Source organism: Giraffa tippelskirchi, chromosome 11 (genome assembly GCF_054371585.1).
Source record: "Giraffa tippelskirchi isolate mGirTip1 chromosome 11, T2T-mGirTip1v1.2.pri, whole genome shotgun sequence".
Lineage (NCBI taxonomy): Eukaryota > Metazoa > Chordata > Mammalia > Artiodactyla > Giraffidae > Giraffa > Giraffa tippelskirchi.
Window position 1 is genome coordinate 137,389,464 of NC_137285.1, and position 13,754 is coordinate 137,403,217.

General features: G+C 48.4%; 1 protein-coding gene across 10 annotated transcripts in view; it reads left to right on the forward strand.

Annotated features, from left to right (window-relative positions):
- Positions 1–13,754, forward strand: part of PRR5L (proline rich 5 like) — a 76,884-nt gene that overhangs the window by 18,393 nt on the left and 44,737 nt on the right. For 4 of the 10 annotated variants that reach the window (XM_081544678.1, XM_081544677.1, XM_081544674.1 and 1 more), the window contains 3 exons: positions 3,136–3,199; positions 3,471–3,758; positions 5,824–5,904. In XM_081544678.1, coding sequence (XP_081400804.1) covers positions 3,595–3,758; positions 5,824–5,904 — 245 coding nt within the window. In that variant the 5' untranslated portion in view covers positions 3,136–3,199; positions 3,471–3,594. Of the gene's footprint in view, positions 1–1,762; positions 2,080–2,840; positions 2,925–3,135; positions 3,200–3,470; positions 3,759–5,823; positions 5,905–13,754 lie in introns of those variants that run through there. The other 6 variants (XM_081544681.1, XM_081544676.1, XM_081544673.1 and 3 more) reach the window with 3 other exon arrangements.

The following is a 13,754-nucleotide window of genomic DNA, read 5'->3' on the forward strand; positions in this document are numbered from 1 at the left end:
CAGTTGGTGCCTTATTAGTTGCTAGTCTTTCTTCATTTTTATCTTCAGCAGTGTCCTTAGGCTTGAGGTTACAGAGATGAGTAAGTCTCGATCTGATTGCTGTCTTCAAAGAGCCTACAGAATGGCCCAGGTGGGGGCTGGGAAACTTTCTAGATCAGGAATGAGAGAACCTGAGTTCTAGCCGGTCCTGTCTCTCTCCTACCTCAGACATCAGACTTTTCTCTGCTCCTCTGAGCCTCACTTTTGTCCCCTGTAAGCGAGAGCCTGGCCTGGCTTCACTCCGAAGCCCCGTCTGTCTTGTGAGTTTCTGCCTTGTCCTGTTTCGGTCGGGACAAGCCCGGGTGTGAGGAGACAGTGCCATGGCAGGTGGATACAGGATGTGTCAGCTTTTCCCTTTAGGCCCCTCTTGTCAACGCGCCCAGCAGCTTCCTCTCGGTGCTCTGGGGAGGCCTCTTGGCTCCAGCCGGAAGTAGGCATGGTGGATGAAGACAGCTTTGGAATGTCTGGGTCTGAGGGTGGCAGGTTTTGCAGGGGATGAATGAGTCAGAGGCGCTTCTGGCTGTGTGTTACTGCGCGGCTGATGCGAGGCCGAGGACGTCGCAGTCATCATCCTTTTGGCTGAAAGTCACCCATAGTTAAAAGGGTTGCATATGTGGATGGGGCTGCCCACGAGGCCTGCTGGATGTGCACATGGCTTGGAGCAGGAAGCCTGGTGGTGGGGCGGGAGGCGGTAACTGAGAAGTGGGATGGAGGGCAGGAGCCCGTCCCCAGGGTCTGCTGTGTTGCCCGGCCTTCTGGAGAAGTGGTGTTTCAGCAGGAAACCAGAAGACTTGAATGATGATGCATTCTGCTCACCTTTCTACTTCCCTGTACAGGTACCCCTGAGTGGGAGGCAGCTCCATCACCTGGAGTTTAGGATCCTCGTAAATGGAGTTAATATCCCATAATTACACAGATGAATTGCACTTAACAGGCCCATTTAGAGAAGGGCGGTGAAACAGAGTCTCTCTTAATCGTGTGACCTTTACTGGGCAAGTTAAATCCCAAAGCCAGCTAGTTTAAGGCATCTGAAGGGCTCCCGTGGTTTTATTACTGCATTGCCCCGCTCATTTATTTGCATAGATCTTTCCACCTTCCAGGGGCACTTGTGGGGTTATTGAGACCCTCTGAAAATGAGCAGGCCTGTCATGACTTTCTCAGCATTTATTGGTAAAGTTTAGTCATCATCGGCTCATTCTGAGAATGGGGTGAAGGGCAGGAGACTGTCAGAGAAAGTGGGACACGTTTAAAAAAAAATGTCAGAGGTGGGACGAGCCATTCCTTTCTTGACTATTGGTTTTACAAGTTCATTGTCACTGTGCCCACTGTGTACAGGGAGTGGTAGGCCCGCCTGCACCCTCTGGATGGGCAGTCTCAGGGCCCAGCTAGCAGCCTCAGTGCTTCGCTGACCAGGGCAGCCTGTTTCCCTGGGAGGAGGCACCTGGGTTCTTCCTTCTTCCAACACCGCAGCTGGGCCTGCAAAACCTGCTTCCCCTGCCAGCTGGAAAGTTGGCATGTGTGGCTGGAATATCTTTTTCTTTCAGTGTTGGTTTTGGGGACACAGCAGAGTAAGCTGGTGAGGTGCCACTGAGAATACGTTTAGGTTAAACCCTAAAGCTTTGGAAGAAAAAAGTGACTGTGATCTTGGTGATTTCCTTTTGTTCTTCACTCTGACCAGCTCCCAAACTCACTTTGCATCGTCAGTTTGGACTTGACGCTGACTGAAGAATAAAAGACTGAAATGGCAGGTTCAAAAGTGCCCAGAAAAGTGAGAGAGACAGGTCTGAACAGAAATAGCCGATGCTTGAGAGCCTCGGGAAGGCTGTTTTGCTGGGGATGTTACACCATCTCATTTCCCCTCTTACCTGTCCTGTGAAATTGGCATTGCTAGCAGCTAAGGACTCTCAGACTCCATCAGTCCGAAGTCACACAACTTGGAAGTGACCTTGTTAAGATTTGAACCCAGATTCACTCAAAGTCATTAATCATGGAGTCATAAAGGTTTCCAGGAGACAGTATCATTGAACTCAACCCTGCAGGGTAAGTTAGATTTAGATAAGCAGAGAGGAAGAGGGAGGGGGTTCTGGGCAAGGGAAACAGGGCTGTGCGTACTTAGTCACTCACTCGTGTCTGACTCTTTGCAACCCCAAGAACTGTAGCCTGCCAGGCTTCTCTGTCCATGGGGTTTCTCCAGGCAAGAATACTGGAGTGGGTTGCCATGCCCTCCTCCAAGGGATCTTCCCACCCCGGGATCGAACCCAGGTCTCTAGCATTGCAGGTGGATTCTTTACCAGCTGAGCCACAAGGGAAGCCCAAGAATACTGGAGTGGGTAGCCTATCTCTTCTCCAGTAGATTTTCCCAACGCAGTAATCAAACTGGGGTCTCCTGCACTGCAGGCTGGTTCTTTACCAGGGAAGCCCCAAGGGAAATTGTAGATACAATCAAAAGGCTGCAGCCTCACGTGGAACAGCTCCATGGGGCAGGGACCACATTCTCCATGGCCACCATGCATCCCCAATACCTGAACGCCTGAAGCGCTGGAGGGGCTTAGTAAATGTTTATTGCGTGAGCAAATACATGACAACTTCTGTTCCCATAGACCATGAGCCTCTTGAGAGCAGGGACTAGGTCTTAGAAATCTTCGGATGCTCCACAGCTCACATGGTTAATAAACTATTGTTGTTTATTACTAAGTTGTGTCCAACTCTTGCGACCCCGTGGACTGTAGCCCACCAGGCTCCTCTGTCCATGGGATTCTCCAGGCAAGAATACTGGAGTGGGATGCCATTTCCTCCTCCAGGGGATCTTCCTGACCCAGAGTTCCAACCCACGTCTCCTGCATTAGCAGGTGGATTCTTTACCACTGAGCCACCAGGGAAGCCCGGTTAGTAAATAGTAACTAATACATACGTTCTGATGGAATGAATGAATGAATGGCAGGTAAGGGAGGGTGAGGAGATGAGCCTGAGAGAAGAGGCATTGATGCTTTGGGAAATACTGAGCGATGCATGTGGGCTGCTGTGGTCAGGGCGAGTCATGGACCATCTTCAGTGCCTAGACAAGGAGCTCTTGTTTGCTTTCTTTTTTTTTTTTAGAGTCATCTCCATGGAAAACTTGGTGGAAGCTACAGAAACTCAGCGGGGGCCCCAACTATGATAGGTGTGCTTGGGAACCACAGTCAAACATAGCCTAGAAATCACTTTTCTGTAGGACTGGCCTCAACCCATTGCGAGTGCCTCTCCACTTGGGGATGACCGCAAGGTTATAACAAAAAGGAGGCTTGTGAACACTTGTGAATGGGACCCTGCAAGATATAGATAGTACTGTGGGGTCCTGGAATTTTTTTTTTTAGGGTAGTTTGGCCAGCTTCCCCCAAGATGAGGTCTGCTCAGCCCAGGCGTTTTCAAGAAAAGCCGGCCTCTCTTTTCAGGTATTGGCCAACGTCGTGGTTTTGAGAGCGCCTGAGGGCTGGAAGACAGCCCTGGGAGCAGCCCTTTGGGCGGACAGTCAGAACCTTCTGGTCCAGAGGAGAAGCCGCCCCCTCACCTGGACTTATGACCCGTGGCTTTGCCCCCAGCCTGCCCGTCGAGTTCCCCAAGATGGGCTCCTTCCGCAGGCCCAGACCGCGCTTCATGAGCTCCCCGGCGCTCAGCGACCTGCCCCGCTTCCAGGCAGCCCGCCAGGCTCTGCAGCTGAGTTCCAACTCCGCCTGGAACAGGTATGGGAGGCACTGGATGGGCAGGAAGGTGGTGGTGGGGTAGGGGTTGGGGTGCCAGGGCCAGGGGCTGGCTGAACTTCAGCATCTCCTGAGATCACGGCTCCAGAAGGTCATGAATACAGGGGTGATTGATACAGCGTGCCCGTTTCCCTGTGGCAACTGTATGCATCAGCTTTTCTTGTTGTTGTTTTTAATGTATTTTTTTCTTTTTGTATTGATATACAGTTATTTACAATATTGTGTTAGATTCAGTTATTTTTTCTGATTATGTTTCACAATAGGTTATTACAAGATACTGAATATAGTTCCCTGTACTATGCAGTGTATCCTGGTTGCTTATCTATTTGCTGTATCCTAGTTTGTTAATCCCATACTCCTAGTTTGTCCCTCTTTCCCTCTCCCTGTCTTTCCTTGTTTGAATAGAGGGAAAGCGGACCACTGGGGGCTCCTGGGCTCTCAAAGTCAGTTAACCAGCCCGGGACCTTTGTATCAAAACTTAACGTTAGGCCCATTCCAGTTGTCAGAGGACCCGAGGGTGGGAACGTCTAAGTAACCTCCAGGCACTTGCTACCTATCTGGGAAGATTAGACAGGTATCTGTGAAAAGCTAGCTAAGCAGCATAGACCAGGGTTGATCCCCACCTGGAAGCTACTGGTGCCTGGGAGAGGAGACACTGAGCCTTTGTAAGGTGACCAGCCAGTCTTCTGTGTACCAGGTACTGAGTAGAGACTGAATCCATACTGTGTCTCACCCTCCTGGAGCTGTTTTTCAAATCTGTGCGGTTCCTCTTGGGATACATCAAATGCATTGTTATTTTAAAGCATTAATGAGGGGTTTTTTTGATCATTTTGATCATTATAGATTTTTTTTTAATGAATGCACAACTCATGATGGTGAGAGAGGAGAGTTCTGAAATGTTTTGATGTTAATCAGAACCTGGTTCATTTTAAAAAAGCCTGAAACCTGCAGTGAAGACAAGTTTGTGATCAGCTCCTTGCTGAAATGCTGGGCTGGCTCCAGAGACTGGGTCCTTCAAGGGATCAACTCTCCTGCCTGGACACGCGTGGGAGGGAAGGGGAAGTAAGGCCAGCCCTTCTGGAGTGCTTCCCAGAAAGTACCATTAAAAGGATGGACCTAGAGTCTGCCATACAGAGTGAAGTAAGTCAGAAAGAGAAAAACAAATATCGTATATTGGGGCGAGAAAAACAAATATCGTATATCGGGGCATGAATATGAAATCTGGAAAAAATGGTCCAGATGAACCTATTTTCAGGGCAGGAATAGAGACACAGACATAGAGAATGGGCATGTAGACACAGAGGGGGAAGGGGAGGGTGGGATGAATTGGGAGAGTCGCAGCGACATACGCACACCACCAGCTGTAAAATAGATCACTAGTGGGAAGCTGGTGTGCAGCACGGGGAGCTCAGTTTGGTGCTCTTTGATGACCTAGATGGGTGGGATTGAGGGGGGAGCTGGCAGGGAGGTCGGAGGAGGAAAGGATATGTATATACATATAGCTGATTCACTTCGTTGTATCACAGAAATATACACCATTGTAAAGCAATTATACTTCAATTTTTTTTAAAAGTAAAACAAAAGGCGAGGACAATTAAAATCCATAATTGCAAAATTTTAAAAAAAAAATTAAGATAAGCCAAGGCGTGATCCTTTCCAGGCTGTAAAGACAGAGGCCTCCTAAGTGAGAGAACCGCAGGCTGGGGCGAACTCCTGCTTCCGGTCAGGGCCACGCGGGATGGATTCTTCCAGACCCGCAGTTTGCCGAGAGCAGATCCCGCCGCCCGCCCGCCCTTCCGTAAGGCTGCTCCCCAGCAGGGCTGCCAGCCTGCAAGAAAGTGCGGGGAGAGGGCCTCTTTTTGTCCTCTGGGCCTCAGTCTTCCTTCCTCTCCAAGGACCCTCGCGTGCAAGTGATGGATTCCAGGGAGAGAAAACGTGTGCCCCGAGCTTCCTGGCCCTCCTCCCCACCTTCGGCTCTGGGCTGCTTGTGGAGGTGGCGCCGGGGAGGCAGAACCACTCACCAGGGGTCTTTCTATTTCCCCCGCAGTGTCCAGACTGCCGTGATCAACGTCTTTAAAGGGGGCGGCTTGCAGAGCAATGAGCTCTATGCATTGAATGAAAACATCAGGTACGTGGCTGGCCAGGTGGGGACCCTCCCCTCCATGGGCCCAAACTGGGGCAGAAGGGCTCCCCCTCACCGTCACTCCGGGAGCCTCACCTTAAATTCTGTTTTCTGCTTGGTTCTTATTGCTGCTTCTGTTGGCTTTTCTGAGTCTTTTCTGACTGTTGAGTTCCGGGGCCCTTGTCTGTCTAGACTTCTGCTCCATTGTCTGTCCATTGGTCCATGTATATAGTACATGTGTGGCTGGCCGGGCCACAGGGGGTAGAGGGTGACATCTAGCAGCTGTCATTTACTCTGTAAACATTGCTTACGCCTGATTGACCATATTAGGCAGGATGGTCTAATGGTTGGGAGTAGACTGCTTAGGATTTTAAAGCTGTTCTTCCTTTTACTAAGAGGTTTACCAACCTCTCTGTGCCTTGGCTTCCCCTTACTTGAAATAGGGATAGGAAATGCGCCTACTTCCATAAGATTCTTGTGAGGTATTGAGTTACTGCATAAATAGTCTGTAAGAACCGAGTTGGAAACGCATGAAGTACTTGGTACTTGGAGCTCTTACCATCATTGTCACTGTCATTGCTATTAGGTTTTGGTGATAAAACTCTCAATAAGTTATGGTCTTTAAAGAGTTTGTCTTCCAGAATCTTCCCAGTAGTGTCCACTACTCATTCATTCATTCATACATCCAATGTTTGAGCACCTCCCCGTTAGCCAGGCACTGGAAACACAATAATGAACAAAGATAGATGTAGACACTGCTTTTCCTGGAATTTACAATATGTTCAGTTGGGGCAGTAATCCTTAGACAACTGATCACACATATAAAATGTATTAATAATAATGTAGCTGTGACAGCTACCACAACACCACTGACGTGATGAGAGCCTGTGTTAGTAGGACTTGGTCTTGCCAAGGAGGCCAGGAATGGTGATGTGATGCTTGTGCTGTCATCTGATGGATCAGTGGGTATGAACTAAATGAAGAGGGCTCCAGGTGGTGGCAACTGCAGGTGCAAAGGTCCTGTGATAGCAATGAGCATGGAACTGAAAGTAAGCCCACTTGCCCAGAGCACTGGAGGTTGGGTGGTGGTGTGGTTGGATTTGTGTTTTGGTAAAATGAGGGCAGAGAAGCAGGCAGGGCCCAGAGCCCCAGGGTCTCCTGGGGACAGGAAGCTAGACATCAGCTCTTTTAATGTGCTGGTGTTCACTCCTCTTGGGTGTGTTAAATGCAGAACATCAAGGCTAAAGACCCAAGCCTGGAGTGGGCAGAACATTAAACAAGGCCATTCTTTGAGTCCTGTTTACATTTAGTTAAGACCTGTATTAAGGGTCAGTGAAGTGTTTTAAGAGCTCTGCTTTCATGAACCTTTAGAGCTCAGAAGTAAAGAGAGTTGTGTTAAATTTTTAGCCATGTGCTTGAATTTCGCATAAGAATTACACAAATATGGAAAGACACAATAGGGATCATCTCACCCAAGGGCCCCTTTTTACAGAGGAGGAAACTGAGGCCCCGAGAAGTTCAGTGAGAGGGGCAAAGCTGGGTCAGCCAACCCCCTGGTTGCAAAAACTGAGTTTCACTCCAAGAACTAAGATCCCTGCCTCTCCAAGAGTGTTCCTTAGCTCACAATAGATGTATAAATAAATAAAGTGGTGACTCAGGAACGTGCTAATTGTTCCTTGCATCAGGGGACGGATCCTGAAATTGTACTTAAAACCATTGTTTGTGGGCAGCTAGGAAAAGTACGGGTCATGCCAGATTGCACCAGCCCTGTTAACCCATGGGCCGCCCACTGAGAGGCCCGCAGGTGCCAGCACGTCTTAACTGGGTGAAGCCAGCCTGGTGGATGGAGGTGAGGGCTAACCCCTCTGCCCAAGGGGATTCCACTCCCCCTCCCCGATGGAGGAATGCAGGTCCAGTGTCATGCCATCTTATTTCTCAAAAACCAGAGACTGAGATTTTTATGGGAAATTTCATATCTTTTAAATGTTGATAAATGATCCAGATGTCAGATGTCCCCAAACATTGGTACAGGGCAAACAAAACACATCCATGGGCTGAACTTGACCGAGGAGGTGCCCGTTTGTGAGATCAGCCATAGCATGCGTGGGAGGCATTGCTGATGGGAATGTTGCATTCGAGATTCTAGCACGAAGGACGCTTGAGTTGGGGGGAAGGGAGCCGACATGGATGGAGGTGCCAGGAAAAGTGCTAGGCGCCCTTCACCTCCACCACACTCAACCCACCTCACAGAGCTGTCAGACAACCATTGTTCTCATAGTGTAGTCTGTCCACAAAATGATGGGCAAGAGAAACACGATAGCTTGTCCAAGGTCACAGGTAGAGTCAGAATGTGAACCTTTTTCTGATGAACCTATTTGCAGGGCAGGAATATAGACGCAGACATAGAGAATGGACTTGTGGACACGGTGGGGAATGAGAGAGTGGGACAAATTGAGAGAGTAGCACCGGCATATATATATTTATATATATACTACCAGGTGTAAAATAAATAGCTAGTGGGAAGTTGCTGTATAACACAGGGAGCTCAACGTGGTACTCTGTGACAAACCTAGAGGGGGTGGGCTGGGGTGGGGGTGTGGGAGGGAGGCTCAGGAGGGAGGGAACATGTGTATACTTATGGCTGATTCACGTTGTTCTGTGGCAGAAACAAACACAACATTGTAAAGCAATTACCCTCCAATTAAAAATTAAAAACAAAAAAGAACAAATCCTTGTCTGATTTAGACACTTAGGTTAGTTTGTTCGGGCTGCCGTACAAACACCATAGACTGGGTGACTTAAACAATAGGTGTTTATTTCTCACTGATCTGGAAGCTGGGAAGTCCAAGGTCAAGGTGCTGGCAGACTGAGGTCCTGGTGAGAGCTCTCTCCCTGGCTGCCCTCTTGCTGTGTCCTTGCACGGCCCCTCTGTGTGCACAAAGAGGCGAGGGCATGCTCTCTGGTGTCCGTTCTTGTAAGGATGCTAATCCTAGCATGAGTGTTGAGGGCCATACCTTTATCACCTCGTCAAAACCTAATTATTTCCCAAAGGCCTCGTCTCCAAATACTGTCACACTGTGGGCATAGGGCTTCGACATGTGAATTTGAGGGGTGTGGGGTGGAGATACAAGTCAGCCTACAGTGAAACCTGTGTTCTTTGCACTGCATGATAGTGTCAGAAAGAGAGGTTTTAGCTGGAAGAAGGGTTAAGCCAATGGTCTTGATCTTTCTTTCTGCCATGGTTCCATTCCTGAGGCCTCCAAGGCCCCATCTCTCACCATGAGCTTTGATTCCTAATACCCTCCGAGGACCACAACACTCCCCCAACACTCCTTTCCAGTACTCGGTTTAGTGTTAGCTGTTGGATGTTCCTCTGTTTTGAGGATGATGAGAAACACATACAATTGGGGTTTGAAACTAATTGCCCAGATGTGAATTGAGCCCAGAATACATCAGAGCTGTCAAAAACCAGAGTTCCAATGACCATGCTCTGGACCGTCTATCCTCTGTCCTTCTTGAGGCTACTCATTAGAATGGATGTGAGCTTTCCCAGTAGAGACACTCAGAGTATAACTGAGAGCATGATATACATCCCAGACTTTGTATGACCTGGTTGCCCCTAGTTAAATAAGTGAACCCTTGTCTGCAAGAGCCAACATGGAAATAAACACAGCTGCCTTTATTTCAGTAATTAAAACACCCAAAACAGGCATGCTAGTCTCTGATTACATTCAGATAGACAGGTTTTGGTTTTTCTTCTCTCTTTTTTTTTTTCTCTAAGAAGACCTGTTCGCAGAATGCAACTGCCAACTCATCAGCATTGAGGCCCCACCAGGTGGGATGAGGGGCAGAGGCAGTAGGGATGAGGGAGGAAGATGTGGAGGGAAAGAAGGCTGTTAATCTCAACCCTATTATTCAATCAGTTATGACAGTTCTATGTGCAGAAAGATCCCTGCCAGATTCAAGAGAATTGTTTAACTTCAGAGAGTAGCTTTTGGTAGGGGATCAAGATTAGACCAGCTATGTGACCGTAGACAGGTTTCTTCACTTATCCAAGTCTCTGTTTTTGTCTTACGAAATAAGGATAATGACATCAACATCCTAGTGATTGGGAGGTCTGAGATAATGCCAAAAGTGTCATTAGTACAAGATCTGGTATCTAACAGATGTTAGCCACTATTATTCGTATTGTGAAAAGTTAGCAATAATAAAGTGATAAATGCTGGCTGAGTACCTTGCATGCAAGCACAGGGCAGTGTGAGCAGTTGCCTCATGAGCAGTACTGTATAACGAGTTCTCTTGTCATTTGGATGAGGTGAGCTGACTTTGAACCAGAGAGATCCAGGCCAGGCTCCTCCAAGAATGGGCTGGCCTGGGAGTGAGGGTGAGGTGAAGTTCTTACAAGGAGAGCCAGCTGGTTCTCCTTTCTGCAAGGGAAAGAACAAGAGGAAATGACTCTCAGTTCTTCATTCCACTCCAGCCAAACAGTAATAAACTTTGATGGATTATCCAAGTCCAATGTCAAAACCTAAATCAGCTTCCCCAGGTTACCCCAGCCAGCCCTTGCCCATCTTCCTAATTGTGGAGTTAGTGCGTTCCCCGGGAAATGTAAATTCATATAAATATTAGCCAATGCAAAGGATCATCAGAAAGGTAAGTTTTATATAACCGGGTCCTGAAATGCAGTTGTTACAAATAACTGGTGTTTTCTTCTAAAACATGTCTCCATGTCTAAAAAATGAACTCCAGTTTAAACATTGGCAGATAGGGGTAGCTCTAAGGAAGAACTCTGGACTAAGGATGGTCAGGTTCTAAAATAGATCATTAGATCAAGAGAAGGATGTGGAGAACTTTTAAGACCAAATTCATCAGGAATTGTTGTTATTTAGTCACTAAGTCGTGTCCGACTCTTTGCAACCCCATGGACTGCAGCACTCCAGGCTTCCTTGTCTTTCACTATCTCCTGGAGTTTGCGCAAACTCATGTCCACTGAGTCAGTGATGCCATCCAACCATCTCATCCTCTGTAGCCCCCTTCTCCTCCTGCCCTCAATCTTTCCCAGCATCTGTTTTTTTTCCCAATAAGTCAGCTGTTTGCATCAGCTGGCCACCTCAATAAAGTGGCAAATTTTCCCTCAATTAAAGTCAGGGTTCATGGTCTATTAATATCAAGACCATGAATCAGATTATTTTGTGTTGAAACTGGCTTAGAAAATGATCCCTTAGAATAGACATATTCTAGTAAAATCTTTTGTTATCACAATCTACAATTCTGACTGCCCTGGCATGGGCTGGACCTGAGTATGTTCTTGGTTTAAATTCTCTATGGGGCATCAATGTGGTTTTGAACACCCCTTTCCAGCCTCCATCCTAATGTGGCTGCATTTTGACAGTGGGGACAAGTCTGGGTTAGAGGTTTGGGTTTCATGAGCTTTCCCAGGGACAAGAGTGGCCAAACTAAAACACGGAAGCATGCTCCTGCTAAAACATTCTTTTCAGCAACTAGTCCACTGATTGTAGGAAGTTAGGAAAGTGTGAGAAAGCTACTGTTTATGTGTCCTGGTTCTTATAGGAACCTATGCAAGTAGGTTCTTAAAAGTGCTTTCAGTTTGTGGTTGGCTGGAAGGGGAGGGGGTACACGCAGAGGGAGGGGTCATTGATGCTTTCCTTCATTTCATCAGTGAATATTTGGGGACTGTCTGCCAGGTTCTGGGGCAGCCATTGAGGTGGGTGGTTCTTGCTCTTAGGGAACGTACCACAGAGTAAGATGAAGGAAATGAACAAGCAGCTATCAAGCGATATTTTAAGTCAGGGGTGGGGGAGAATCCAGAGTGCTAGGGAAGTGTGAGGTGGGGAGTGGGCACCATTAGATCTGGGAGAAGGAACCTGTTGAAATCTGTAGGATGGGGTAGGTGAGAGTCAAGTAGAAAGGGCAAGTGCAGATAGAAGAATTTTGCCACCCGTCTCTCCATATCTTTTTACCCCTCCTTCTTCCTGGGGAGATTTTTTTTTTCTCAGCAGAAATAAATGCTCACAGATGGAGGTTTCCGGAAACCATAGATGAGTTATCTGCAGCTGGCCTGAGGCAGGAAACTCACATTTTCCTTCTCTCCCCAACTCCCCTGCTTCTGTTCTTGTTGGGAGGGAGGCATCGTGAAGGAAACCCCAGAGATTTTCAAGGAAAGAGGAGGTTCCAAGAATTGAGCTCCATCTAGGACAGGTTGGAGTTGAAACGTCCTTGTTCTGAGTCAGTTGGCTGCCCGAGTCCCAGCGCGGAGCTCCGCCTCAGCTGGGTCCAGCCCTGGGAGGAATCTGTTGACCCGACTGGGACCTGCAGCTGGGGCGAGAGCTGGGAGGGGAGGAGAGGAGAACCCGGCTGGAGCCTGCAGGCTGGCAGAGGGGACCGGTCTGAGTCAAGATTCCATGACATAATGATAATAGCAGACTTGAGTAGAACATTTATTTAGTGCGTGCCAAGCTCTGTGTGTTAACTCTGGTAAGACTCACCACACTCTTGTGATCCGGGTGCTGTTGTATCTCCCTTTTACAGATGAGGAAATAGAGGCACAGAGAGGTGGAATAACTGGCCCAGAGTTTGCAGAGCTAGTTAGCAGCTGACCTGAGACTTGCACTTGAGCCTCCCGTGTTCCTTAACAAACAGTCAGTGGAGGAATTCCCTGGTGATCCAGTGGTTAAGAATTCACCTTCTAATGCAGAAGATGTGGGTTTGATCCCTAGTTGGGGAACTAAGATCCCACATGCCCGCTCGTGGCAGCTACTGAACCCAGGGCTGTATCAAAAGCTCCTGCCTGCAGCAGCTAATACCCGATGCAGCCAAATAAATATATAGGTAGATAAAATTTAAAAAAAAACAGAAGAATAAGAACAGCAACAACCAAAAAACAGTAAATGGGCTCCAAGAGGCATGTGACGGGCATTGTCCAGATTGAAGCCTGATGCCCCTGGACAGAGGTTCATGGACAGATCATCAAATGGTTGGGGCATTGTCTTCTGAGAACCCTTGTTTGAGAGGCCTTCGGGCAAGATCTCTTCCTGGCCCAGGTCGCTCTGCCTGACTACGACGTGTTGACACCTTGTGTCTTGATCTGGTTGAGAAAGAGCCTTATCTTTGGGGGCAGGAAGAGTAATTCAAGGGCAGGAGCTCATGAGAAACCTCCAGGGCCAGCCCATGCGGTGGCTGGCCTGCGCAGCATCTGGACATCTGCCCTGAAAACCCAGGGCTCTCTGGAAAGTTTACATTGGGCAGCAGCACTGGACTTGGAGCTGATCAACTGGTCAGTGGGACCGAGACCTGGCTGCTGGCTTCCGCAGAGTTTGCTGCAGCCCCGTTGGTGGTGCCCGTCTGTGTCCCTCACTCACCTTATCTGCCTGCCCCTGTGGGCGTGGGGACCGGTACCACTGCCTGATGTTCAGATGGGCCTCTGTTTGAGCTGGGATCTGCCGGTGTGTATGGCCTCAGGCGAGGCTGTGAGTGTCGAGTCTCCTTGTCTGCAAAACAAGGATAAATTCCTGTCTTAAAGGCTACTGGAGAATTCCAGACGCTTTGTGCCAACTGCTTAGCACAGTACAAGCAACATAATTTGTGGCTCTGGAAGCGCTCGCTGTTGGCTCTCTCCATCTTTTTCACTGTCCCCGCTGCCACCCATGCGGTGCAGAATATAGAGAGGTGTGAGAGTGCTAGCATTTTATCTGAGCCACGCACACAATCTCTGATGGGCCCCTATAGAATGGGGGCCTGTGAGGACAGGTCATTTCCATGTGTTCCTGCTTAAAGGATGCCGCCTCCTTGAAACACACCCTGTTGCGGATGCGAGGCGGGTGATCTTTGGAGAATTT